Below are 27,237 nucleotides of genomic sequence, written 5' to 3'. Positions count from 1 at the left end.
TCAATTGAAAGTTTATAGTTTCTTTTAATTAAAATGATTGAATGTTGTAAAAGAAAGGTGGGGTCCTGGGATCTGGCCCACGGCCCTGGAAACTGATCACATCGGCCCTGTGTTCTTGATTTCAAGCTTGTTCCCAGACGGTCCGCAAAATATCACGAGCTCAGGTCAGGTGCGGTGGTGGCTAGTTTGTATCGGTGAAAGTTGGTCGATATTTTTTGACGACTTTTCAAAATTCGTCTTGCCGCCAGTCCCGCGCCTCGACTTCACGGTCCCTTGTGTTTCTTCCGTACGGAAATATTTATCATGGAAAAGGAGGAAATTAGGTGTGTTGTGTCATGGTTTGTTGTTGATAAGAAAAACTCTAAATCTAAAAAATATAGGTACAACTAAAAGAAATGTCCGTCCTAACATGCCAAGCATCTCCATTTTTTATGCTCATCGTCTCTTGTTTTTCGACAACCACCTCTAATTAATTGTTTCATATAATTAGCAACTCGTTGGTCCAATGGTTCGATTAATCCAGCAGCCTCTCCCATATTATGGTTGCTATGCGTCTCTAGATAAAAAAAAATAAATAAAATAAAATAATAATAATAAAAAATAATAATAAAACAAACAAAAAAAAAATAACGTAAAAATCCAGTATGCGCTAGCGCTCGTTCCAAAATTTGCTGTCGTACATGTTGCAGATAGAACAAAGTCGAGTAAGAAGAACATATAGGTTGGTATATGAAGAAATATAAAAATCGTACCAGTTGGAAATGTCGTTATATACTGCAATCGACTCTCTATTGTTAATTGATCATCTTTCATGTGATACTTCACCAATGCGCCTTTCAATTTTTTTGAAGCAACAGTTCTGTTCCATTTAGAATCTTTTTCGATTTTATACCCAGGAAACAGTAGGAGTTTCTTCACGCTGAATACAACAGGACAATCCAACTTCTTGGTGTGTTGTGCCAGTTTTCTCGTTCTAACACATTCGGGGTGGTCACCACGAAGTTTTTCTTCTCGATCTTGTTTGTATTTCTTTTTTATAGAGATACCTCTGTCTTTCCCTTGGTGGCATTGGTAATTCTTTGTACCGAGCCATATATATGGTATGCCATTAAAATGAATGGGAAGACTGTCTTCTTTATGTGTTAATTGCCAACAAATTTGAGGTGATGAAGAGGCTTCTAAAACCTCTTGTAAACATTCTGTAACAAAACGATCAAATCTACATTTTGTGTGATGTGTGATCAGTTGATCTTTTGTTATTGCATTGATTGCTGAATATGAGTTCAAATGAAATATATTGATAATATTAATGAAGACTTACGATCTTTGTTGAAATCTTTGGTTTCTGACAAAACTGTGTAATGAGTTTTCGTCTTCACTTCGTATGAATCCAAAGCCTCGTGAAATTCACTATACGAGGGATAACGATGTAACGAACTACTAGATTCACCGGATTCACCTTGAGAAAAAATATCAAAAATGTAGTAATCCATTTCGTGGATAAATATTTCTACATGAAAAAAAAATTCAGTCAAAATAAATGAAAAACTCACCCATAATTTAGCAACAACACCACAAAGTACTCCGTTTTTACCACCAAAATACGTATAAAAAATACAGTTGTGAAAAAAAACTTTCAATTTTAATATTTTCTTCGTGTTTATGAAAACACGTGCAACGCACACCTTCTTCTCATTATATAATAATTTTATGAAGTACTTTTCCCGCGGAATCTGATATTCACGGCGAGACGACATCGCTAACGTCACACGACGTCGAAAAAAAAATATATTTCAGGCCGCCAACTTTCACCGATACAAACTAGCCACCACCGTCAGGGTGGCTAGTTTGTTTTGTTTATAATATGCGTTTTATATATCTTATTTTATTTTTATTTTAAACTGCTTTTAAATTCAAATTCGCCGATCCGCTAGTCAAAAAATTATATTTGAACAATTTAAATACACATAAGGAAGTCCTGCAGAATCAGAGAAGACATTAGCTAGCTATATAGCTAGCTAGCTAGCTAGCCTAGCTAGATTGATGAGTTGCATATGTTTACAAAGTTCCGTATATGCGCGCGCATCCTTAAAGGCAAGATAAAAAGCACTACACTGTGTTTGCTCTCTAGCAGCACTAGCTATAGCTAGCTGTGTAGTTGTTGTTTGCGGCGCTATGGCAGTGATTCAATATGAGCAAGTGTGAATGTTATCATAGCACTAGGTTAACCCCAGCTAAGTGACAGAAATGCGAGAGATGGCACACACACTGGTGTTGGGTGTTGCAGGGAGTTACCTAGACAATTTGGTTAGCCTCCTCCATAAAAAAGGATAAGATTTTCCCTCATTCGCACAATTTATTTAGGTATATATATATGGTTATATGTCAAAAAGTGAAAATTTAAATTTTTAATTTAATTTAAAGGCTCCACTTAAACATTGTATGTCAAGAACGTTATGTTTGTTCTTCATGTCAAAACAGCAGTCCTTGTACAGTGTACACAGATAAAGGAAGGTTGTTTCTCTCTTTGACTCACTAAATTTTAATATTTAAATATCTCACACTCAGAAAACTATAATTCAGTTTGCCAACCCTGTATTTTCTTTAAAATTATTTTTATTTTGCCAACTGACCTGATAAACTATTGTTGATTAACTATTAAATTGCCTTTGTTTATATTAAACACAAATAAACAATTTAATTCTAACTAATAATGGTAAATATATCATACCGTACAGTCCAGATGTAAGCGTACGCGTACACTTGACCTGCAAAATTAATTGCTTTCATTTAAAAACACAATAGGATAGCGAGTTCCTTTTAAATCACCCAAAATAATTGCTTTGTGTTATTATTTATTATAATGTATTTAATATAATGTAATATTATAATACTTTCTTAAACTCGCAGGCTATTGAATTTTTATTTTTTTTAACAACGAAACTAACTATTAGAATGAAAGCAATTCCCAAGATATGCATGTCAACTTAATATTTCGATTTATTACTAAATCATTATCAAGAAACACAGTAAAATGTGATGTATTTAAAAAACACAAGCCCCTTTAAGAAACAACAAATCCAATGGTCTAAACATTTTGTAAAAACTAATGCTGCTACTTTTTAAAACTTTTAGTAATATATTTTTATCATCGAAACATTATTTCAACATGCAAAACTTTTAAAAGTTCTTATTATAAAAAGCAACATTTTAACAATGGAAAAGAAAAAACCCCATGTTCAGGACTTTTCCCTTGGCGATAAGATTTCGAAAACAAATAAAATTTCAATACCAAAGAAAGAATCAATCTAAAAATATATTGACGTTCTTGGTAAATTAAAACACTCATTGTGAGAACATTTTGTTTTTTAAATTTAATACTGAAGAAAGAGTCTAAAAATATAACTTTTGACGCAAATAAAAGGTGGAAAAGCTTGTTGTTTGAATTTTATTCTGGTAATAATAAAAAGATATAAGTCAAAAACACGTGTTTTTCTTAAAAAATAAATGTTAGAAAAAGAGTTAGTACAAACTCAAAAAATATTAATAAAAAAAGTGCGCAACAGCTATATACCAACAAAGAAGATCTAATTTTTTTTAGAAACATTTTAAGTTATTTATTTCCTTTTAAAAAAAGTTTTAGAAAATGTTTTTTCCTTGAAATACTATGACCGGGGGGGGGGGGCGGATTCCGCCCCCCCCCCTCAATAACTTTTCATAGGATTGTTCAAATGGAATCAAACTTGGCACACTTATAGTAAGTCATAAAAGGAACAAAATAGCGGCAATAAATTTTTGCTTGCGTCAGCACATTTTTTGTGACGTCATCAGAAGCTTGAAAATTGTTAAAAATGTTAAAAGTTCTAAGGACATTCCTAACAGGAGTTATTATATTCTCCCCATTATAAGGATTTCATAGAGATTTTAGGGGTAGTTTCGATAAAAGGCCAATATCAAAGCCTCTGAAAGGTATGGGACCTAAACATTTAGCATGCAGGTGTCTAATAGATAAATGTTGAAACTCAGTAAGTATCATAGCCATATAAGGAAGCAATCAGGAGTTATTAAAAATAAACCATCAGGGGGGGCGGAAGCTTTTCTATTACAGTTTTTTCGTTTTTAAACTTTTAAAATGCGATCTAAAAAAGCTTTTCTATCGCCGTTTTTCAATCTTAAACTTTTAAAATGTGGTCTAAAAATCTTTTCTATTACTATTCTATTCTATTACTATTACTATTACTATTCTGATTATTTCAAAAAAAACATCCAGATTATTGGTAACATTTGGAAAGGTATAAGGTCCTTAATCTCTTCTAGTAGTCGCAATGAATCTAATTTAATCTCACTTAACATTAATAAATCTATAACCACAGATCCCTTAACTGTAGCCAATACTTTCAACAACTTTTTTTCTTCTGTCGCAACAAACCTTCGCAAGAAAATTCCTCACACACCTAAAAACTTTAATCAGTTTCTAAAAAACAGTGTACCCAATTCAATGTTCCTGTCACCCACCACTCCAGAGGAGATTTTGAAATATTTATCTACTATAAACTCTAAAAAGTCCAGTGGTCCATCAAGTATTCCTTATAATGTTTTGAGTCTTATTAAAAATGAAATTGCTTGTCCCTTATCTAAAATTATTAATCTCTCATTTACCTTAGGTGTTTTTCCAACTCAACTTAAATTAACTAAAGTCATCCCTATTCACAAGAAAGAATCCAAACTCGACTGCACAAACTATAGACCAATCTCATTGTTATCAAATATTGACAAAATTTTTGAGAAACTGATTCATGATAGACTTTATAAGTTCCTTAACAAAAACAAGGTCCTATATTCACAACAGTTTGGCTTTAGAAAAAACTATTCCACTTCACAAACCTTGCTTAACATGATTCAAAAAATTGCTGACAACCTAGACAAAGGTAATTATGTTTGTGGAATTTTCGTAGATCTCCAAAAAGCTTTCGATACTGTTGACCATAAAATCTTATTGAAAAAATTGTTTCATTATGGCGTTAGAGGTAATGTCTTAAATTTATTAAAATCCTATCTTTCTGACCGTGATCAGTTTGCCTCCATTAAAGGTATTTTCTCAAATAAGGTATTTATGAAGCATGGTGTTCCTCAAGGATCTGTACTTGGCCCACTTCTTTTCTTGCTCTATATTAATGACTTACACGAAGCAATAAAATTTTCCCTAGTTCATCACTTTGCTGACGATACAAACTTGCTGCATTTTAATCCCTCATTGAAATCCCTCGTCAAAAAAGTCAATCTTGATCTTAGATTCCTCTGGCACTGGCTCAGTGCTAACAAAATATCTCTTAATGCTAGTAAAACGGAATATATACTCTTTAGACATCCCTCTAAACCCTTTAACTGTGAAGTTAAGCTTTCTATTGGTGGTCAAAAGGTTTTTCCTAGTGAAACTATAAAATATCTTGGTGTACTGCTTGATTCTAACCTAGGATGGAAGTCCCAGATTAATTCAGTTGCAACCAAATTGAAAAAGGTTAATGGAATCATTGCAAAAATAAGACATTATGTGCCAATGGATGTTCTTCTGTCAGTTTATAATGCTCTTTTCCACTCAAATCTAAATTATTGCACCCAAGTCTAGGGTCAGTCCATAAGTTTACAAGTGAACCGAATCACTGTCCTTCAAAATTGTGCTTTACGTCTTATGAATTTTGCCAACCATAGAACAAATGCAAACCAATATTATAAAGATTTAGGCATCCTTAAATTCACAGATACTGTGAAACTGCAAAATGTATTATTTATTTATAATTTATTTCACAACAATCTACCTGTTCCTCTGATTGGTACCTTTTCAATTGACTTCTCTCACTCTTATAATACTCGTGCTAACAGCCTAGGCCTTATAAATTTGCGTGCTGTTCGTACTTCTGCATTTGGTTTGAAATCCATTAGGCATCAAAGTGTCCTATCATGGTCTAGTTGTCAGAATACCTTACCTGAAATAAGACTTTTAGATCTCCCTTTGCATAGACTTAAATCTCTAATAAAGCATACATTGTTGTCTAATTATGTTTAATTTATATATACCTAAAATTACTATTGTTCACAATCACTTTCACACCACTTTTTTCTTGGGATTTGCAATTGCAATATTTTTCACATTTTTTTGCTTGTCTGTCTTGTTTTGTAGTGTTGTCTGTGTAAGTTGTGTGTTTTGTATTGTCCACGGTGGCTGTCATACTTCGAGCTCTGCTAACTTTGGCAGTTTCCGGGGTTTACTAGGGCAAAATTTTTAATTAATAATGTATATTTATCTCCTAGTAAACTGAAATATATGTTTATTTCATTCATTCATTCATTCATTCATTTTCTATCGCCGTTTTTCATTTTTAAATTTTTAAAACGCGATTTAAAAAAGCTTTTATTTTTAAAGTTTTAAGTAAAGTGAGTAAAAACAATAAACCTTTGTTAAATTTTATTTTCGTTCGTTGATCTCGTGACGACTGTAGCAATTAAATACAACAATGGGACACATACAGTTCACATGAGCTAATTAAATTTCGCGAACAAGACATGAACTCTATTGTTTTCAACATGCAAAAATAGCTCATGTATTTAGCAATAGGTTAACAATACCAACGAAAGTTCTATGGCTACCGAAAGCTCATGCGAAGGTGATAACTATCGCGTACATGTAAAGTTGCACGCAGGCGGTACTGTATCTCTTTTAAGTGTTAAACAATGCTTCCGGCTGTCTATATAGTTTCGCGCAAATTTTTTATTTAATAAAACCATGAAACAATGGCTTACCACGTCACATTAGTTAGAGTTGATAACATTTTAAATACTTTAAACGAAGCTTTTCTATCAAAATTAAGGTTTCAATCTTTGTTAAAATATAATTATTTCTATCGCTTAAAAGCTTTATTTACCTTGTGTAACCAACAATGCTTTCTCGCTAGTCTATTTGGTTTCCACGCAAAACTATTAAACAATGCCTCTTTGTTTTACATTGATAGAGTTGATAACATTTACAATTATGCTATTCGGAAAAATTATGTTCACACTATTTAACAATAGTTATGCGCCATTATAATAAGTAATTATTTCTTCAGCAATCTTTTGTTTATTATGCACAAGTTAATGACTTACAAGACTCGCAAAATAATTGATTAGAACAAAACATAAACAACTACCGCCTCTGAGAAAAAGATGTGAAACTTGAGCGTACGCGTATGCGTACATCTGGACTGTATTGTATATAAACACCATGGACAAAAGTTTTTGTGTTTAATACACTAATATACATTACCTTGGTGTGTGTATGGTTAAAGAAGCCTTCTAATATTTTTGCTTTTGGACGAGTTCTTAATGATAAAATTTTAAACTACTGTCTAAAGTTGATTTTTCTTGGATGTTTACTGTTTTTTAAAAAAACAAATTATTTTAGTGCCATTTTTGCAAAGTTGTCTATTTATTTTAGGTTGCTATAGTAAATAAAACAAGACAATGAACGAAAAACCCTTAGTGCTTTACTTTCATCCATTAATGCAACCATTGGCTGAAAGTGTTATGAAACATTGCTCTGAAAAAGTCATCAAAGGTAACATTACCTGGAAGCACTTTCTTGATCAATGGCCAAACTTATTTATTGAAAATGTTAAAAAGGATTGTGCAGGAAGGGATGTCATATTCATTGGCAGTTTACATGCTCCAAGTATTATATTTGAACAGCTCGCTATCTTATATAGTTTGCCTCGATATCTTTCTCGATCTGTAACTTTTGTATTGCCCTATTTTCCAACAGCAACAATGGAACGTATTGATACAGAAGGAGGTGTCGCTACTGCTGAAACAATGGCTAGGATTCTGTCTGCCATACCATTATCCTCAAGAGGGCCATGTCAAATTATAATATTTGATATACATGCTTTGCAAGAAAGATTCTATTTTGGTGACAATGTTATTCCAAGGTTAGAATCTGCAGTACCATTGCTGCTTCATCAGATAACTACGGAAAAAATAAAGGATGTTGCAATTGTTTTTCCTGATGATGGTGCATTTAAGAGATTCCATAATTTATTCGACGATTGTTTCCCCATTATTATATGCACAAAAATTCGAGAAGGAGATAAGCGCATTGTGAAGATTAAAGAAGGGACTGCTCTTGATAAACACTGTATTATTGTTGATGATTTAGTTATGACAGGTGGGACGTTAATTGAATGCGCCAAAGTTCTTCAAAGTAGCGGTGCCACAAAAATCAGTGGATATGTAACACATGCAGTGTTCCCAAAAGATTCATGGAAAAAATTTTGTGCTGAACAAACATTGTTTGACACATTTTACATTACAGATTCGATACCTCATGCTACGAAAATAGCAGAAAATAAGCCATTCAAACTTCTGTCACTATCAAAGCTGTTGGCTGATGTATTGCTGGGCTGACTTAGAAGAGCATTCGCAATACTTTAACTGACTCGTGGTGTTTATAATCCATAATTTATTTAAAATATTTTTAATTAACATACCAATTGCTATATAGCTCTAAAAGCAGTCAATTGCATGCAAATGGGTGTGTTTGATATATATCCCTTATGATTTTTCATTGATGTATACTATTCTTTGACAGAAAACTATTTCAGTCATAACTAGGAGGTTTAAAAAACACCACATGAATTTATCTGTTGTAATTAACAGCAGGATGAAACAGAGATTTTCTAACTATAGTGCACTCTAACGAGTTCAGTTTATCAAGACTTTGTTGTTGTGCGATTGTATATATCAAATGCATACTGTTATCTGGGCTAAGTTTTGGATGGATATACTTTTTTTAGGATTTGCACAGCACTTGATAATATTATATTGTTGTACTTTTTTATCTCATAGTTGAAGTATTTATTGATTATATAGTAATTATTTTTAAAAAATGCAAATTTTTTACAGAGCAAGGTATGCACACCAAGTTTATAGAAAGAAAAAAATTCCTAAAATCAATTTGGTAATACAAATGCACAAAAGTGTTTGTTTGTATTTCGTGTGTATAGGTGTTTACCCTATATGTGTTGTGATGTTATGTAAATATAAATTATGATGAAATCTCACATAAAAAATTGCAACAATAAATATTCATTTTATAGTATAACCATCACATGAAATCCTTGTATTTGCGTATAGAAAAATAATATCTCATTTTTTCTTTTTTGAAAATAACTGCTTTTTTATTTCTGTTTTTATTTTAAAATGTTGAATAAGAATTCTAGTCAAGAAAGATTTCATTACAAAAGTCAAAACAGTTTGTTTTCAGGAGCCCTTTAGACCTCATAACAAAGTAAGTATGAACATTAGGTTCACTCACAGGTTTGAGTTGTTAACTTTTATACTTAAGATTATTATTGCACCCATAAAAATATGACATATAATGTAATATGTAGCGTTTATATACAATAAAAGATAAAATTATACAATGCAATCTATATGATCTTCCATGAAATATATTTGTTATTCTTTTTATGCTTATATTTGCAATGTTCGTATACGTCTTATTATAAGCTGTTTAAAAAAATAAGTGATGATATATAGGAAAAGGTGTTTTTTTAGGGGAGAGATTTTTGCACTTATGTAGAAACTCTTTACAAATTTCACATGTGCTATTAAAAGCATGCCTTAATCAGTTTCATCAATCACACGCCTTTCTGGGAAAAGCTTGAACAAGGCATGATGTCCATGACAACAACAATTCTTCTACAGGAAAATTAAAATGATAGACAGAGTTAAACAAACTTCGAGGCGGGCAAGTTCTCTTTCTAAGGAAAATGAAAGCTCTGTCTACATAATCTTCTATTTACGCATAAGTAAATTATATTTTATATTCAGCATGCTATACATGTGTAAATCAAAACTTATCATAAATATGCAATATGCAAATTTTGCCTCAATAATGCGATGCATTCCTTTTTTTCTGTGTGATTGCTGAATAAAGCTCTGTAATTGATTTTAATTGCTTTTATTCTCATTGCTCTATCCCATGTTTACAGCATGCTGCAATTTTCAAATTTCTAACACTTGCCTCAGTCTACGTGACTATGTCTATTTTATTAAGGGGTGTTGGCTGTTGACACCTTAATCGCTATACATCACTAATTCTATAAAAATATAAGTTTTTTTTTCAGCTACCATTCTAATAGTAAAGTAAAAAATGTCTGGAAGAAATGCATTTGTTGTGGGTGTTGGTCTAACAAAGTATGTGGTTATTTCTCTAAATAGAAATTTTGCTTTAATAATGTTATTATTGCTGTCTATATATTTATTTTAAAAAAATTCCTGTTATAGTAATAGTTAAGAGTTTTATCTGGTTACCATTTTGAAAATGCTTAATTGCGAAAAAAAGGATGGGACCCTATAAAATATAAAGAAATTAAATTTGTAATTATAATCATATGTGAGAGTTACTTCAGTCAAGATTTTGCCAGCTTTTAACTCTTCAATTTAGTGCAAGCCACTGATAAAAGAAACTAAAGAAAGTCCTTATTAAGAAACTTGAACACCTCGGAACGTTTTTAAGGATTTTCAGTTGTTTTAGCACTGACCAAAATATGACTAATAAAATATTGTTTTTTATGTTATTGTAAAAAGCGTATTTGAAGGGCCATTTCTTCCTGACTTTGCTATAATGAACATACTTAGTATTTGAAAGTTATCTGTAAATGTAGTTTTCTTTCTTATACTTTTTAGATTTTCAAAGCCAAACAGTCGGAAATGGGATTATCCAGGTTATTTCCTTTTTACTATGTTTGTGAACTAAAGTGTATCACATCGCAAAACAAGAATGAGATCAGTATGTTAATGATTTAGATATTGGAAGAGAAGCAGCAGAGAATGCTCTAAAAGATGCGGGGGTAAACTACAATCAAGTGGACGCAGTTGTGGTTAGTCATGTTTATGGAGAGTCCACTTCAGGTACAGCTTGCTTTTAAAAGCCTTCTTGAAATATGCAATATACATTTTTATATTCTATTTGTTATAATTTTTTTCTGCCATGATGGAAATGCTGAATTAAATTCATAATCTTGTTAACGCTCCATTAAAATGACTAAATTATATCACACCAGAATGAAAAGCATTGAACTGTTTAAGGATAATTGTTATTTCTGTGTATCTCTATAGTAATAGCCGTATTTTGTCTGTCTCTGCACAGACCCCCCACTGAGTTAGAAAATCATGCTACAGAAACAGGGCTTAGTTCACAAAACATTAAGAAGTAGTGTCTGAATACAATATTCAACAAACTGTTAATTTTACTTTTTTAGGTCAAAAAGCTGTATATGGTATGTATAACACAATTTTCCACTGGGTTTAGTTTGATTTTTTAGTCAACACTGCATTTTATTTGTAGAATTAGGCTTAACTGGTATACCTGTGTTCAACACAAACAATAACTGTTCATCTGCATCGTGTGCTCTGATGTTGAGTAGATTGTTGATACTAAGTGGTGAATACAACTGTGTCTTAGCTTTAGGTAAGAAGCATTTTATAATTTTTTTTCCCAATAAAGAAAATAATCAATGCCTTTAAGAGCATATGCCTAAATATTTTTAAAGGAATGCAGAAGAAAACACACCTTACATTTTTATTATCTCTTGTTTTTGAAACATGATACCGCTGCCTCTACATTTCAATCAGTTAGGAAACAACTGTCAAAGCAACTACTGTGTGATTAACCTTATTCGTTCACAAACTTGACATGCACGAGATGAGACGGATTTCATACATATTTGTACGTAAAGCAATCAAGTAATATTATAATTTTGATACAGGCTTTGAAAAGATGGATAGAGGGCTCACAACAAAATGGGATGATAGAATTAACCCCTCACAGAAGCATTTTGATCGATTGGGAGCTTTTAACGTGCCACCGGAATCTGTCACACCAGCCCTATCTAACTTTACGTCAGATGTCTTGAAAGTAGGTTGAACATATTATATTTGTTAACTTTGCTTTCAAGAAATGTCCAAAAAAAAAATTGCGTCAAACTTTTTTCTAGAATATCAGGGTTAAATGTAATTTCTGCCGACTGGTAGCCTTGTGGTAGATTGTTCGTTTTTAGTGTAGAAGGTCACAGGGTTAAACCTTGGTCAAGTCATGTCAGAGACTATAAAATTGTGAATGATCAAGCGCGAGAATGGGACTGATTTCTAATTGCACCTTTAAAGGCACAAGGACCCTCCTTGTGCCTTTAAAGATCCTTGTTTATGACGGTACTATAATTATCCTAGGTGAAAATTTTATTAGTAGTAATAATGTTGTTTTTCTATCAACACACTTCTCTTTTAACTTGCATTTTTGTGATTATTTCCACTTTCATTGTAATTAGTCTGCCTATAGACTAGCGTCTTTCTCCATGATCTATTTTCTTGTAAGCGCAGTGCACACTAGATGTGCGCACATGTAAAACTGTTGCGTCGTGTTAACCAGGATGGTGTAATGTAACCACTGTTGCTTGTAAAGAAAAAACATTAATATAACAACAACAACATTTTATTTAGTTCATTATAATTGTTTCATTTCCTTTGTTTAATTTAATCTTTTTATTTCACCCTTAGGGAATTCACTTAATCGTTTTCTGTTCACTTATCATCAATTATTACTTTCAGTTACTTTAAAGAATTCTCATTTGCTTTTTATTTGAATATATTTTGTCATTGGGGATTTTATTTAGTGCAGACTATTTTTCTGCAATATATATTTTTGTTCATAAATAGGACACACAGTTTTTGATTGAGGTTAGTCATGATTTGAATGTCAAAGAGCAAAAATTAAGTTTAGCTCACAACTTAACATTTGTAACATTCATTGCTCATTCATCACATTTTCTGTACTTCATTCACCGTGTTTTCACTCAGACCACTTCGTAGTTTTTGTTTCTTTCCTTTTTCTTTTGTTTGTCAGCCATTTTTGTTTTAAGGTGTGTCCAAATCAGTATGAATGAACTTGTATGAATTAATATTGTCATTAATTGGTATGGTTCAGAAGTGAAAACAACACAAAGTAGCGGCAGAAAATGTATTTTTAAATACTTTCCAGTTTGGGATATCGGTTGAGGTTGGCACAAAGGCTTCTTTTTACTGCACCATTTGGCCACTGGCTTTTTTTAGAAATTTTGACAACGGACTCTTGACACTACATGTCTATTATGATGAGGTTTTTATCGTAACGATTGGCCCACAGGCTTCTTTTTTCTGCACCATATGGCCACTGGCTTCTTTTGACATTTGGACAACCGACTTTTGACAGTACATCACAATTAATGACAATTAAACGTTTGTCTCATTATAACAGACTGACATGAACTGACACGCTCTACAGAAAAACTTACTTAACCCCATCATTGTAAAAAAAATACAAAGCTAAGCTTAGACAGAATAACTCGGGAAGCTCAGCACCCCTACCAGAATTAGTGGAATTCTAGGAAAGACAAAGGCACAGAGATGGTTGATTCTGCCTCTGGACTAAAACCTTGGCGAGGTCTATCACCCAAATAAAGCGTAGCCCCTCTGCAAGGACACCTTCAAGCTAAATCAAACATCGACCATCAGACTGCGCCTCGCATCTAGTCACCATCCACATCAATGACTACGTGGAAATTGTGTCAGGTTGTTCTTGTCCTTATTCCAACACCAACTTTGCATTTACGTGTCGATAGGAACGCGATATATAACGGATACCAGATTGTTATTGTCATCATGTCATCGCCAATGTTGTATTAGTGTGTCAAATATAGAAAAAAACAAAAGAGAACTAATTAGTACATTAATCAGGGAGGGTAGGCGGGAAAACGTCTGAACCGTTCAAGAGTAAGAAGCATACTGTGTTTTACTTATATTTATAACCCCCTGCTTGTGGTATAGACCTATGGCCTTAAGTAACAAGCTTAGGCAGTCTATTGTTTTGGTTAGTGAATATAGTGTTGACTATTAGTCATAGGTCACCAACGCATTTGTAAAATTAATAATACAGGATGACAAAACACTAGTGAACCAGGTTAGCCTTATACTAGAAGTCAATGGAGACACACCTCATCTTCTGTAACCCTATATAACATGTGCTAAACTTTTAGTTTAGCACCGTTTATTTATTGTTTAATAGTTTATTGGTTAAATTAGTTCTGTATATATTCATTTTTAGTTTGAACATACATCAATTATACAATCAATTGTCTTATTCAATCTCTAACCACCTGGTGCACGACAGATGGATGGTGATCTTACTAATACACTGTTATTTCGAACAAATGCTTTAGTCGCGTGGCATAAAACTCTTCTCTTTACTACTTCTGAAGCAAAACATTCGTGTATTTGAATTCATTTTCCGAATTATCGGATGTATTCCTTTTTTCTTGAAACTCAAAACACGTGTTGTGTGGTGTATGGTGTGTGCATTTTGTGGTGGGTTTTCTCCCTAAACTAAATCATGTTCGGGTAATTTTTAGGGCTAAGTTTAACATTATACAGATTTGTCCTGTATTTACATTTCAGCTAGTTATCTTCCAAACTACAAGAAAGAACGGATATCTGAATTGGTCTGCATGTAGGTAATTACAAGACGGAGTTTCTTATACTTAGATTTATGCATATGGTGCAAGGGAGCATTCCAGTAAATATGGTACCACCAAAGAACAGTATGCAAAAATAGCTTATAAAAACCATTACCACAGCCAGCACAATCCTAATGCATCTTTGCAAAAAGTAATTCCGATGGCCGACATTATGAAGAAAGAAATCTGTAGTCCAATCACTTTGTTTATGTGCTCTATGACAGCCGACGGTGGAGCAGCGGCGGTTGTTTGTAATGAAAAATTCTTGCTGGAACATTCCTTACAGGTACCGAAATGTCTATTGCCAAAGAATTGTTTTATAGTATATAAAGATTCCATTGAGTTTAGAAATACTTTGTGAAATTTTGCTAATTTTTGCTCTAATTTCTAAGTGTACATCGTTGGAACACAAATACAGCATCACCTGAAGATCTTTTGAGCAGAAAACACTATGAGGAGTAAATCCACTAAGACTCAACCTAACCTTTGGGCAACAGAAAATGCCAGTCTACGTTCGGTCACCATTCAAAAACCATTTATAAGATTTTTAAAATCCTCATTAAATTGTGTGTCAAACGAACTCAAGTAGAGCGTAGAGCTCATTTTGAACAAAATAGACCTTTTCCGAATTTTCTAATTATGCCAAACTTAATTAAGGAGGTCGATACTAAAAATGATTCTTATTCCTAAGTTTCTTAGTAAAAGGTAGTCAAACCCTTTGTATAGCGAGCTTTCTAACAATAGCCTCGTTTTCAAATTTAAATAAAATCCAATCAGAATATTATATTGCTCTAAACACTTCAGTTTTGTCATGATAATTTGATATTCTATCTAAATATCCTTATATGAAGAGATAGAACCATTATAAAATTTTGGATGACGTCATAATTTTTTATAATTTATGACATTCAGGAAAGGTGTATTAAAGAGGTTATACTGGTCAATTTTCAAAAAAATATGTCCTCTCAGCGTTACAATGGTTACAAAAAGATAACCGTACAATACTTGTCAACCATTAATGTCTGGTATTATTTTTTGTACGAAAAACCTTTTTAGAACAAAGCTGTTGAAATTTTGGCTCAGCAAATGAAGACAGACTTACCGTCATCGTTTGATTCAAATTTACAAAATGTCGGAGGATACGACATGGCTAAACAAGCTGCGGAGTACTGTTATAGAAGGTCCGGCTACACTGCAAAAGATGTGGACGTTTTGGAAGTACATGACTGCTTCTCTTGTAACGAGGTAGGGTTGTTTCAAGTCTAACGAGGTAGGGTGGTTTCGGGTCTAGCGAGGTAGGGTGGTTTCGAGTTTAAACTTTTATTGCAGGGTAATTTTCCACTTGCAGAGGCTCATCTCGATCTTGTATTGTGAAATACCTTACCTTAATTTTGGTGAGGTCAACATTTTGCGAATAAACTATTTTAAGATGTTTTTGCGAAGAAGCGAATCTTCTGGTACTTTATTGCAAGGTGCAAAAATTTAGCGATTTTATTTTTTGTTACGGCGAAAAACTCAATATTTTGCGCATTCGTAGAAGTAATAAATAAATAAATAAATAAATTAGTCTGGTTCATTCTCTTTGCAAAGGTTGAAAAAGTAGAAAACAGATTATTATAGATTATTGAAATATCACGTTAGCTTAAAGGGGCTACCAAACGATTCAATAAGCTTAATCCCCGCAATTTTCGAAGAATGGCGTGTAATAAACGGACCACTAAAAAACCAAGGTGCAAGAAATGATACACACTTTAGAGCCACATAGACGTCTAGACAACCTTTTTATGAATTATTAATTTTTTTAATGGATGTGCTACTTTTTTATTTTTATTTTCCTTAAGTATTCTTTTTGTCGGTAAAATAAGCTACGGTCTGTAAAATACACTAAATATCAGTAAACCAAAAGTTTGCTTTGACGAGGAACAGAGATAAGACGAGGATCTGCATTTGTAAAAAAATGCTATGTTACTAACTTTAAGAAGGTAATTAATACCTCTAAAAAGATTTTAAAGTCATTGTTGTTGCTTAAAAGGTTTGAAGATTATTTTGTTAGAAAGTTTAAGTTAAAAGCAAGATAAATATTTGGATGCCTAATATGATATTTAGGATGATTTAAGTTGCTGTTTTGTCCTCAGTGATCATAAACTTTCTCACCGCCATTTGTAAGTCACTAAAGTCGAAAACCAACAGCTGTTTCGTAGCCTCTTTAGGCGATTAGATTTTTTTTTTCAGGAAGATAAGTAATAATAAAAAATATTAAATAAAAAATAATTATTACGAGAGAAATACAATAAAGATCATCGCCTTGTTTATTGTTTTTATTTCCAATGCTTTTTTTTTTTTGTTTTTTTTTTTTTTGCAATTAATCAAATTTTGCCTACTTGCGTATCCTATTTTGCGATGTGCTCTAAAAAGTGCAATTTTGCGGAAATTTATTCTGCGAAAACCAGTTTTGCTAGAATTTTTTTTCTTAACATATACCAAGTTTTTGATTATCATTTTTTTTCTCTTACTTAGTTGTTTATGTATGAAGCTCTCGGTTTGTGTGCGGAAGGTCAGGGTGGTAAATTAGTGGATGAAGGACAGTGGATAACAAATAAAGCTGGTAACGCATTTCTTTCTTTATTTCTTTCTTGTTATTTATCCAACGACAAACGTCGTTTGAAGAGTAATAGTTTCTCTCACTAACTCGCTATTACTCCATGATATATTAAATTTAACCGTCTTTTAAGGTAGCCGAGGGTGCTTAAAATTGGCTTGTTTATTTTCACGTACAGTGTTTTGCAGTTAATTCTTTTTACCAGGTGGACACTTATTTCAAGTTGGAAATCGATGGGTAGTAAATCCGGACGGAGGTCTGGAATCTAAAGGTAAGGCTCCTTATTTTTAGTTTTAGTACTGTCAAAATTTTACTCGATCGTTTTACAGTCGTTGCTTATCTGTTTCAACAAACAAACAGGTTGTTATGTTGGTTGATATGTTTATTGTGATTTCCCTGATATACCACCAAAGACGATAACACAATCTGTAAATACAAAGTTTATAAAAAATAATTTTTGTGTGGGATAACACTAAGCCATCTTATTTCTTGTAATCGCTTGTGTGATTTTGAAAAAGTATAAGTCTTTTTTTGGAAGACGTTAATGCAGCCTGGATTGTTGTTTATTTTATGGTTACCATTTCTTTCTTGAAAGTTCAAGTCTAGTTTTTCTTCAGAAGTTATAATAAAAGGTGTATATTTAAATTTGTTTTTTGGATTTGATTTCTGATTGAAATTAGTTAAAACTTCTCTGATTTCATCTAAACGTTTTAATATTTAGGACACCCAATTGGAGCTACCGGGTTGGCACAGTGTGCGGAAATCGTCTATCAGGTTTAGTTAAATTACATCCCTTTCAAAACATTGTTATATTTAGTATTTCGTCTTATTCTTCCATGCAAGCTTTACTTTTATATAACATTAAGCCAACTCGGAGGCCCGGAAAACAAAAAGTTAAAGTGAAAATGTCATAACAACTGGTAAAATAAAGATGTCTATAACACGAACGTTATATAATTATTTGTCTCCTTTTCTTTTAGCTTCGAGGTGAGGCTGGCAAGAGACAAGTTGAGGGCGCCAGAATAGGCCTTCAACATAACTTTGGGATCGGAGGAGCGGCAGTGGTGACGATGTATAAGAAATATAGACCGGTGTCATCTAGGCTGTGACCGGTGTCATCTAGGTTGTGACCGGTGTCATCTAGATTGTAACCGGTGTAATCTAGGTTATGATTAAATAAACTCGGTCTCTGTTATACAAATACAAAAACAAGGAGAGAATGTCGAAATTGAAATTGTGATTGACTGTGTGACTACTTACTTTTCAGGAATTAATATTTTCAAGAAATTTTATCGGAAAAAAGTTCAACTTCGAAAATAATTTGACTATCTTTATTTCGATTTATATTGTTCGTTTTTAAGGGCTTTTTTTAGGGGACAAAAACAAACACTGATGAAATTAACATTAAGGTTTTTGGTCAATTAAAATGGTAAAAGAAATGAAACTACAATTTCGCGATTTTGAGTATCTTAATAATTTTCACAGGAATTAATTTTCGCGATATTGACAAAAACTCTCAAACTTCGCGAAAATTAATTTCCTAAGCTATTCTGCTCTCAATCGAGAAATGCTAGAATAAGTGATAGTCCATCCTGTATTGTCAGCATAATTTGTACAAAATAAGAATTTGTAGCTTAAAAATATAAACTAAAAATATATTGGAATATTACAGGGTAGTCGCGCCTTCTCTTAATTCTCCTCTGGAAGTAGATTTTTTAACAACATTCTCATTAAATCTCCTCGTTGTTTTTTTTACAACCTGTTGCATGTTTTTTCTTCTAAATACATAAATGCTACATGGGTATGTGAGAATCTCCTTAAATCTACTCAATATTTTAAAATCTCAAATATTCTCAATTTATATGGAGAAAATGTAAAAACCTCCCCAAATCTTAATATTGATGAAATAGTGAATATAAATTAAATTATTTTAAACAAGAAAGTAAATTATAAAACCACGTATTTTCATTAACTTGTTCTTAACAGCAGTTTTTTAAGGTCAGAATTTCGTGAAATGTGGTAGTTTTTTCCGAACTTTTATTGGTTACTAAGAAAACGTGTTGGCAAGAAGTGTAAAGTTTTTCGTCAGAAATAAAATGGCGTGCCAAGATAGTTTTGTTTGACTATGTTAAAGCCAGCCCTTAATCAACTCTTAGATATTTCGATGATGGCATGATCGTTATGGATAGTTTAAAAGTAATCCCTAAAAATTCTTTTTTTCCATGTTCTACTGTATTAAATGTTGGTATTTTCTGGTAGTAAAATGCACCACGGTGTGTCACAACACTTCCTACCCTGTTTTGTGAAACAGGTCAAATTTCAACTTGTCACTTTCCGTAACCGAATGCACGAATATAATATATGACACTTAATATTACAGGATCATCTTCCAGGGCAAAAAAATATTGTACATTCATTTAACTAAATAGCACTTTCTTATTGGTCCCGAATACCAAATAGAAATATAAGGTCTTTTCGCACAAATTTCCACCTGTTTGCAAATGTATGGCCTTAAAGACCTGCAAAGGAGGAGGTAATATTTACTTGCTTGAAAAATGATGTCATCAATTTCGAAGATTTTGCTTTAAAAGATTTATTGAGATCTTTTACATTTTACTTGTTTTCAGTTTCATTTTGAAAAAGTTCTTTCCTCCTGAAAACCTGGAATCTTGTAAAAATACTCTTATCATAGAAATTCCTTGGCAAATCCTGAAATTTGGACACAAAGTTAAATATTTTTCTGTGAATTGCTACATTTTTGGAGATTCGGTTATTTAATAAATCGTTTTACAAAACATTTACGCAAAAAAAAAATTTCTAAAAACGTAAAACGAAACTAAACTCTAACGGATCCAGGGTTAGTCAGATAAGTCGCGTGACTAAGTGTAAATTATACGAAAAATGCAAGCGAATGATGTTGACGTTCTGGGAATTACGATACGGGTGTTGCAAACGGAGCGCGTTAAAAAATCAGTTCAGATTCTAATTTTTTTGCGCCAAAAAGCCACTGTTCACATCCCTCTCCATTTCGCCTATGGCGATGTTGACGTCAAAGTTGTGACGTCGCTACCATATACATCGAGAGGGTTGCAAATTATAGCTTACAGATTTTGACTGATTCGTTTTAAATAATCAGTCACTTAGTCAGTCAAAAATCAAATAGCTATGGCCCGCAACCCTTATTATTATTATTATTATTATTATTATTATTATTATTATTATTATTATTATTAGGGTAACCTCTTCAGTTCCTAATAGAACTGTTATCAATGAGGGTCCTGCGAAAAGGGTCCTAGTGCATTTAAAAGTCCCATTTGAGCTACGAAAGGCGTGCGAGCACACCAGCTGCTAAACTAGACAATCGCCTGAGATATAAATCCTATTTTCATGTAAATCGTTATAAGCAGAAAAGATGGAATTACTTTTATAGTCTCTGGCATGACTTGACCGGCGATTAAACCCACGTCCTCTCGCCACCGTGGAGGCGACCGCTCTACCACAAGGCCACCAGCCACCAGATATTATCAAATGCCACTATTTATTTTAGTGCAAAATTTTCACACTTCGGAAGCACCTAATCATTTACGTGCTCCTGAAAGAGTTGAGGTAGTTCCCCTAGAAAAAAATATATCGCAGAGGATTGTCTTTTCGTTAAGACAATTTTCTGAATGCTTGTGGAACACCACGTTTAATATTCAGAACTGTCATATATTGTCTTAGGAGGCCCTTAAGTATCATCTACCTATTGCAAGGAATTAAACATTGACGGAGGGACAAGAAAACTGACTAAAAATGCAAAAATGGCTGCTATGGGCGTTGCCATGCACTTATATTTGCGGTTGGTTGGAAAAAGTGGCAGAATGCGCAATAAAAACCTAAATTTGTCATAAGCACTACTTGCCACGGTATTCTAAGATGAACTTGCTAAATGACAATTCTTGAAATTTAGAAGTTTTTTCTAGGGGAACCGATTAAAAAGACTTGTTTTGCAGGTATTTTTTTTTCTACTTAATTCTCATTTCTGTGATTGAATCACTTTTAATATTCATATACTACTTTATCCAAGTCAATTTACCTTTTTTTTCATTCTTTTCAAAAAATATTGTTAAGTTTTCTGACGTCAATACTAGCAGTTTGACTACGCCTCACACACGCCCCATGCACGCCTCACCCACAATAAGGCGTAAAAACAGTGTGGAAAATCACCAGGACAACGTCAAAGCAATACTTCATCTTGTCAACTCTTTACTAAATTTCTGGCATTGTAGAAGAGTTTTCAGCAGATACTGGGACCGTTCGGGACTTTCTGATTGATTTCTTGTTTTTGTTGCTTTGTTTCATAAGCAGCATAAAAGCGCGAAAAAAGCAACCTGCTTTAAAGTTTGAATATATTTTGCAACTTTTATGGCAACTTTGACCTAAATTTGCCCTTAGAAACTCAGTCTAAAATACAAAATGAAGTTACTTATTAAAAACATATTTGTTTTGAGTACAGTGAGGAGTATGAATCCTTTCCCGGTCTTGTGTTTACACTATCGCGTGTCTCAACAACTGGAAAAGATTGTGAAAGATTCTATGTTTAAATCATTACAACACTTCATTTACTTGAAAAGGTTTATTTTCTTTTTCTTAAATTGTTTATTTTCTCAGTATACATGCAAAAGTAAGTCGATGAAAAAATAACAAAGTTTGAAAGAATCAGCTGTGAAAACAATTTTTGCTTTTGTTTTCTTAAACCAATCAAAATGTTGTTAAAGTCTATTTCGACGAATCAGAAGCGTAGGTGAAAAGATAATAAACCACCCTATAGATGATAAGCAAATAGTACATCAGTAGAGTTGAGAAAATATATACTTCTTAGTACAACTTTCTCTTTGTGCTGCGACTTTAATCTCGGGTAGTTTCCAAAATACAAGTTTTATTTTTTGGTCGGAATAACTAAAGAAAGAGAAGATAGAAGATGAAGTCAATCATTTTTATTCTGTGTTTCGTTGCTATAGCATCTTCAACAAATATTACATCGACGCCGTCTCTTACAACCGGTATAAGAACTTCGTCGTTGTTGTCAACTGCAAGATCGACAACATCAGTGAAACCGACCCCGTCAATGTCGACGTCATCAACTACAGCATCATCGTCGGTATACCCGACAACACAAGCGACCGCAAGAACGACTCCTTCCAATGGTAGTAGCCGTAGTAGCTTCATTTCAAGTGTTTTATTTTTTTCGGTTTTACTTGTTGCCTTGACGAAACTTATTTATGTTTAAAGCGTGATATCTTATCAAAACAAAACAATTGGTGATCAGATCGCGTGAATGGAAGAGTAATGATTCCAGTACAGCAAAGGTTACAAGTTGATGTGCGCTATGATTACAATGACTATATAAAAAAAAATTGAGTAAAATAGTTTTATCACGAATTTTATTTTTCAATTATTTATTTTTTTCCTCTGTTTTCTTTCTTGATTTTTTGTGTGGAAAGGTCTTCCTTATCGAAACTTCAAACTGAGTCAATATTGAATAAGATTTCATAAAAAAATATGTTTACAAAGATCACTATGGGAGATATTACCACATATGATTTGGAATGTTGCCTCGATTATTTTGGCAATCTTTTTACATCTTGGTTAATTGAGACAAACTTTTTTATATCTGTAAAGAACTATTAATAGATTATTTCTCCGAAATTTTAAACACGTGATTTATCAAACCTTTGATTAGGCGACCCTTTGCCCATTAAACTTGTGCACCTTAATTACAAAATAGCGCGTTTATACGAAACTAAAAACGTATTCCAGTTTAACTAAAGTAAGTTGAAGATTGTTCTTTTTTAGCTGACAAATTTTTAAAATCGTAAAGGCTCGATTACCATTCTTTTCTACATTTCCACCTTAAAGCACTAAAAAAATTTAAAGGTTTTTATTAGCGCGTGCTTTAGACAAAATTTCTAATTTTGTGAAAAAATAAAAAATGCAGTCGAATGGAAACTGTCAAGTTATGAAAATCACCTTAAAAGCGTTGTAACACTGTTTTAATCTTTAAAAACTCGATATTGGTGATATTCTTCAGACTATAGTAAACTTTTGCTTATTCAAAACATCAATAAAAGTGAAAAGTCAAATACATGGAACGCAAAACAAAACATGTCTAGAATGAAAGTTTAAGTCTTATTCTTAAGATATTCATAATTTACAACCCCTAAAGCCTTCCTTCTTTTCATTTCTACTTTACAAAAGAAAAAGGAAAAAATTTAAATTTTTTTTAAAAAAGAGGCTAATTAGAAAAAGCTAATTGCGAGAATTTGTAGACTAAGTAATAACACAACTACCATATACAGTGATTACATGAATCAATATTTACTTTTCCTTAAAGAGTAATTCTTGACAAGTCGTGGGATTCTATCCTCTTCTTTTTTGCGTGTAATTTATTCTAATTTATGCTAATTTTTTAGCCACGTAGACAAAGTAACTCTGGACAAGTAAGCATGCACCATAAGCCTCGGTACTGGTTTGAATTAAAAAAAACATCAGAAAAATAAATTTTGTGTTTTGATGGTAGCAAGAACTCTGCTTAAGTCTCGGTTACATAACGACCTTTTTGTTTTCTCCTAAGTTTTACAGTACTCTTGATAGGAAGTTATCGCAACTGTCTTTTTATTATAAGTAACTAGCTTTTCATTGTGTATTTCTTACACAGTAAGAAGTTTGATATTCTTCTGGTTAACAAACTATAAACTTTACATCGTAACATCGAGACTGCTTTGAATTATGGTATTTTTTTCCCTCAGCTTCCTTCTTTTACCCAGAGCATGCGCAATTTTGGCAGTATTAAAGGTTTAGGCGATCGTCAGCCCAAGGGCTTGTCGTGGAGACTTCTTTTTCAATAGCCCAAAACTTTCGAAAATCTTCCGCATAAATACAGATTGAATATATAGACTGCCGACATACAAAAGCTCGGAGCTGTTGTCATATGAACCCTTTAAAGAGGCTACGAAACGATTCAATAAGCTTAATCCCCGCAATTTCTGAAGAATGGTGTGTATTAAACGGACCACTTAAAAAATCAAGGTGCAAGAAATTATCACACTTTAGAGAACCACATAGACGTCCAGACAATGAATAACCAATTTGAAATGATGAATTTGCTACTTTTTTTTTTTAAAAAAAAACTTTTCCTCTAGTATTTTTTTTTTTTTTTTTTTGGCGTTAAAATAAGCTACGGTCTTTAAAATATATTTAATAACAGTAAAATACTTTGACGAGGAACAGAGATAAGACGAGGAGCTGTATTTGTTAAAAAATGCTATGTAACTCGCTTTAAGAAGGTAATTAATACCTCTAAAAGACTTTTAAGTCATTGCTGGTGCTTCGACTGCTTTATGTACAATAAAGTTTTATGTTTCTATGCAAAATTTCGAAGGATATTCAAAAGGTTTGAGGTTTATTTAATTAGAAACTTATATCGAATAAATCATTGATATCCAATATATGTAGAGAAACTTTTCTGTCATTTCAAGTTATATTTGGATGCCCATGATATTTAAGATGATTTAAGTTGTTGTTGTCCTCAGTGATCATTAACTTTTCCACCGCTATTAGCTTGACTTTTGTGTAAGTCACTAAAGTCGAAAACCAACAGTCCTTTCGGATGCTTCAAACTATAGTAAAATAGGCATGGCAAAACCTAAAAAGTTAAAATATCAAAAAGGAATTTCATGGAAAATGATGACTGGCTACCAGCTGTGGTTTTAGAAGAAAGGTTTGTTGCAGTTTGATACGATATATTATTTTACATCTGACATCAACGCTTGACGTTCCAGAAGAAAACAAATTGCTTGACTTATTGCATTGTCTTTTTAAAAAACTGTTTATAACAAGTACACTTCACTGCACTTTCTTACCCTCCTACGCCACGGTCATTCAATGCAACTACGAAAGCAGACATTCAGACTGTGCATGCGTCAAAACCATGTAAAAAAATTCCATGATTTTTCTTCCCAAGCAATGAGAGTAGCGTATGCACAGACTGCAATAATTTGAGAGCTGGTATGTCTAGTAATATAAAATTTGTCAAAGACGTATGTCTTAGGCCGCCCAGTTAAATTTTTAAACTTTCAAAAACACCTTATCTGTTATCTGCGTACGCAGATATCAGTTTAAGAACCACTTTGCCATGACAGAAAGGATATAATGATGTTCTATGTTCTTTATTTGTTATAAAAGAGCTCTTTTTGCTGAATATCTGTCTTGAACCATCCGATAATACACGATCTCGTGTCAAATATCAGTTCTTGACTGACCGCAAGACCAGCTTTTATTGCACCTAACTTGAGTTATGACACCATTTAACACAAAAGCAATATTATATGCTCTGGATTTAGCATAAAATCGCTCGCAGAACTTTTATTCCTTAAGTAAAATAAAAAAAACAGAAAAATAAAGAAAGGCTTTGCAAAAGTTTGAATTAGGAACCCCTCTACTAATAAAAAACACTCAGAACAACTAAATATTCGTTCACAATAGGATAAAATTTCCAAAAAAATAGCAGCTGAAATTTAAAGAAGCTCCTACACTGTTCTTTACCTTATATATGTTGTTCAGAGATTCAACAATACATTCGGCAGGTGCCTTTTTCGCCAGTAACCACAGTGGTCAAGCATTGAGGGTCATGGGTCAACTTAGTTTTCGATTTAAACCTCTCCACCTTAGAAATCACTATCTTTTAATCACGGTGGTCTCAACCTCTTCTCCCAGGCTTCTTTTTCTTTCTGGTAATCTTAGGAGGCGGGATTTTCAGAAAGAGAAAAAAATTCTGATATGATGTTGCGATGGTCTACTAGGGCGGACTCACAAATTGAAAAGTGTAAGCTAGACACCAATCCGATGTTAGGGGAGAGGGGGTTAAATCCCTCGATTTTTAAATCTATATTATAGCTAATATCCGATGTCTGTGAGTAAGTCGATTTAAAAAACAATTGGTTTTGTAATCAAAAACGCCATTATTGTAATTGCACCTATAATCACAGTAGTAGCCCCGTCTAAGTAATTTCATTACTTTATGGTAACTGGCTGGGGGGTTAAAAGATGCGAACAGCTAGCACTATCAAAATTATTTCTGAAAAATAAGCTCCAGGTGGCTTAACCGAATATTATAGTATTTTGTACTATCAAGTCTCGAGATACAGCTGCTCAAACTGAGAAATTTTTACAGTTTAAAAAGAATGAGTAAATTCTTGCGGCTGTGAAAAATCCTGTTAACTTAGTCTGTTTTCACAATATCCGTCCTTCTTTCATTAAAACTTGCAGATGCACGTACATGTGCCCTGATTTTACAGGTTACTGGCAGTAATAATAAAAAACGCTGCATACTGAATGAGTTTCATTCGCGCTCTTATGGCACAAACTTCTGCAAGATGGATTTAAAAAGTATTTTTTAGTTTGTTTATATCAAACTAGCGCTAGAAACATATAAACTTCGAGGAAAGGAAACGCGATAAAGGAGACTACGCACACTGAGATCGGGACGGATTTGGGTAAAAACATCGTGGTAAAGAAATCAGCCAATTTTGTAATTAATAGTTTAAATTTTAAAAATTAGAAACATTACTTTGAACTTCTAAAATCTTCTATTTTGTTGTAAAAAATCTAACTTGGAAAACGAATTCGAGTTTCTTTCTAGTAACTAGATTCGTTAGCTGCCTGACAAGTTTTTCCTGCCGTAAAACGCCTTTGCTACAATTTGAATATCAAGCTACGGTCAAGCTTGTCATGACCATTTACTTTTATGTCGGAAATTTTGTCGATTTGCGAAAATTGACATTAAAGATTTTATTTTACTTGCGAAAATATAAAAAGCCTGACAAGGCCTGGGGACGAGGTTGGCTGATTAACGTAATGTTGTCATTATTTAAAATCGTTAAAGCATTAATTTCTTTTGTTTTGAACTTGAATTATTATACCTGATTGATGAAAAGCATTCAAGAATGACTAGAGGTGAAAACTTTATGAACATCTATGCATTTTTCATTTCTGAAATCGTGTACAGTTAACTTCAGG

General features: G+C 32.9%; 3 protein-coding genes across 5 annotated transcripts in view; 2 read left to right on the top strand and 1 right to left on the bottom strand.

Annotated features, from left to right (window-relative positions):
* Positions 1 to 19,291, top strand: part of LOC130657189 (sterol carrier protein 2-like) — an 82,846-nt gene extending 63,555 nt beyond the window's left edge. Inside the window, exons 2-13 of one of the 2 annotated variants that reach the window (XM_057460158.1) lie at positions 10,160 to 10,230; positions 10,723 to 10,760; positions 10,843 to 10,947; positions 11,298 to 11,315; positions 11,384 to 11,506; positions 11,805 to 11,953; positions 14,611 to 14,868; positions 15,639 to 15,827; positions 17,100 to 17,187; positions 17,387 to 17,452; positions 17,903 to 17,955; positions 18,162 to 19,291. In XM_057460158.1, coding sequence (XP_057316141.1) covers positions 10,187 to 10,230; positions 10,723 to 10,760; positions 10,843 to 10,947; positions 11,298 to 11,315; positions 11,384 to 11,506; positions 11,805 to 11,953; positions 14,611 to 14,868; positions 15,639 to 15,827; positions 17,100 to 17,187; positions 17,387 to 17,452; positions 17,903 to 17,955; positions 18,162 to 18,290 — 1,260 coding nt within the window. In that variant the 5' untranslated portion in view covers positions 10,160 to 10,186 and the 3' untranslated portion in view covers positions 18,291 to 19,291. The remainder of the gene's footprint in view (positions 1 to 10,159; positions 10,231 to 10,722; positions 10,761 to 10,842; positions 10,948 to 11,297; positions 11,316 to 11,383; positions 11,507 to 11,804; positions 11,954 to 14,610; positions 14,869 to 15,638; positions 15,828 to 17,099; positions 17,188 to 17,386; positions 17,453 to 17,902; positions 17,956 to 18,161) is intronic. The other variant, XM_057460159.1, reaches the window with a different exon arrangement.
* LOC130657192 (uncharacterized) lies at positions 59 to 9,677 on the top strand. The gene is made up of 2 exons (XM_057460162.1): positions 59 to 164; positions 7,472 to 9,677. Exon 2 carries the CDS (start codon positions 7,498 to 7,500, stop codon positions 8,434 to 8,436), a length of 939 nt encoding a protein of 312 aa, XP_057316145.1. The 5' UTR covers positions 59 to 164; positions 7,472 to 7,497; the 3' UTR covers positions 8,437 to 9,677.
* LOC130657191 (uncharacterized) lies at positions 92 to 1,828 on the bottom strand. Of its 2 annotated transcripts, XM_057460161.1 has the most exons (3): positions 1,322 to 1,828; positions 753 to 1,199; positions 92 to 556 (listed from the first exon to the last, which is right to left on the bottom strand). In XM_057460161.1, the coding sequence occupies exons 1-3, from the start codon at positions 1,755 to 1,757 to the stop codon at positions 405 to 407; spliced, it is 1,035 nt and encodes a 344-aa protein (XP_057316144.1). In that variant the 5' UTR covers positions 1,758 to 1,828; the 3' UTR covers positions 92 to 404. The 2 variants fall into 2 exon arrangements, with proteins under 2 accessions (XP_057316144.1, XP_057316143.1); XM_057460160.1 differs by having other exon boundaries at positions 414 to 1,199.
* Positions 19,292 to 27,237: the final 7,946 nt, after the last annotated feature.

Source organism: Hydractinia symbiolongicarpus, chromosome 9 (genome assembly GCF_029227915.1).
Source record: "Hydractinia symbiolongicarpus strain clone_291-10 chromosome 9, HSymV2.1, whole genome shotgun sequence".
Taxonomy (NCBI): Eukaryota; Metazoa; Cnidaria; class Hydrozoa; order Anthoathecata; family Hydractiniidae; genus Hydractinia; species Hydractinia symbiolongicarpus.
Note: the sequence above shows the minus strand (reverse complement) of the source record. Positions and strands in the feature narration are given on the sequence as shown.

Bases quoted from the DNA above. Each gene is read 5' to 3' on its own strand.
- LOC130657191 (XM_057460160.1), bottom strand. From the start codon at position 1,757: ATGTCGTCTCGCCGTGAATATCAGATTCCGCGGGAAAAGTACTTCATA. The intron at 1,200-1,321 runs GTAAGTCTTCAT...GTTTTGTTACAG, and splicing joins CAAAGATTTCAACAAAGATC to AATGTTTACAAGAGGTTTTA.
- LOC130657192 (XM_057460162.1), top strand. From the start codon at position 7,498: ATGAACGAAAAACCCTTAGTGCTTTACTTTCATCCATTAATGCAACCA.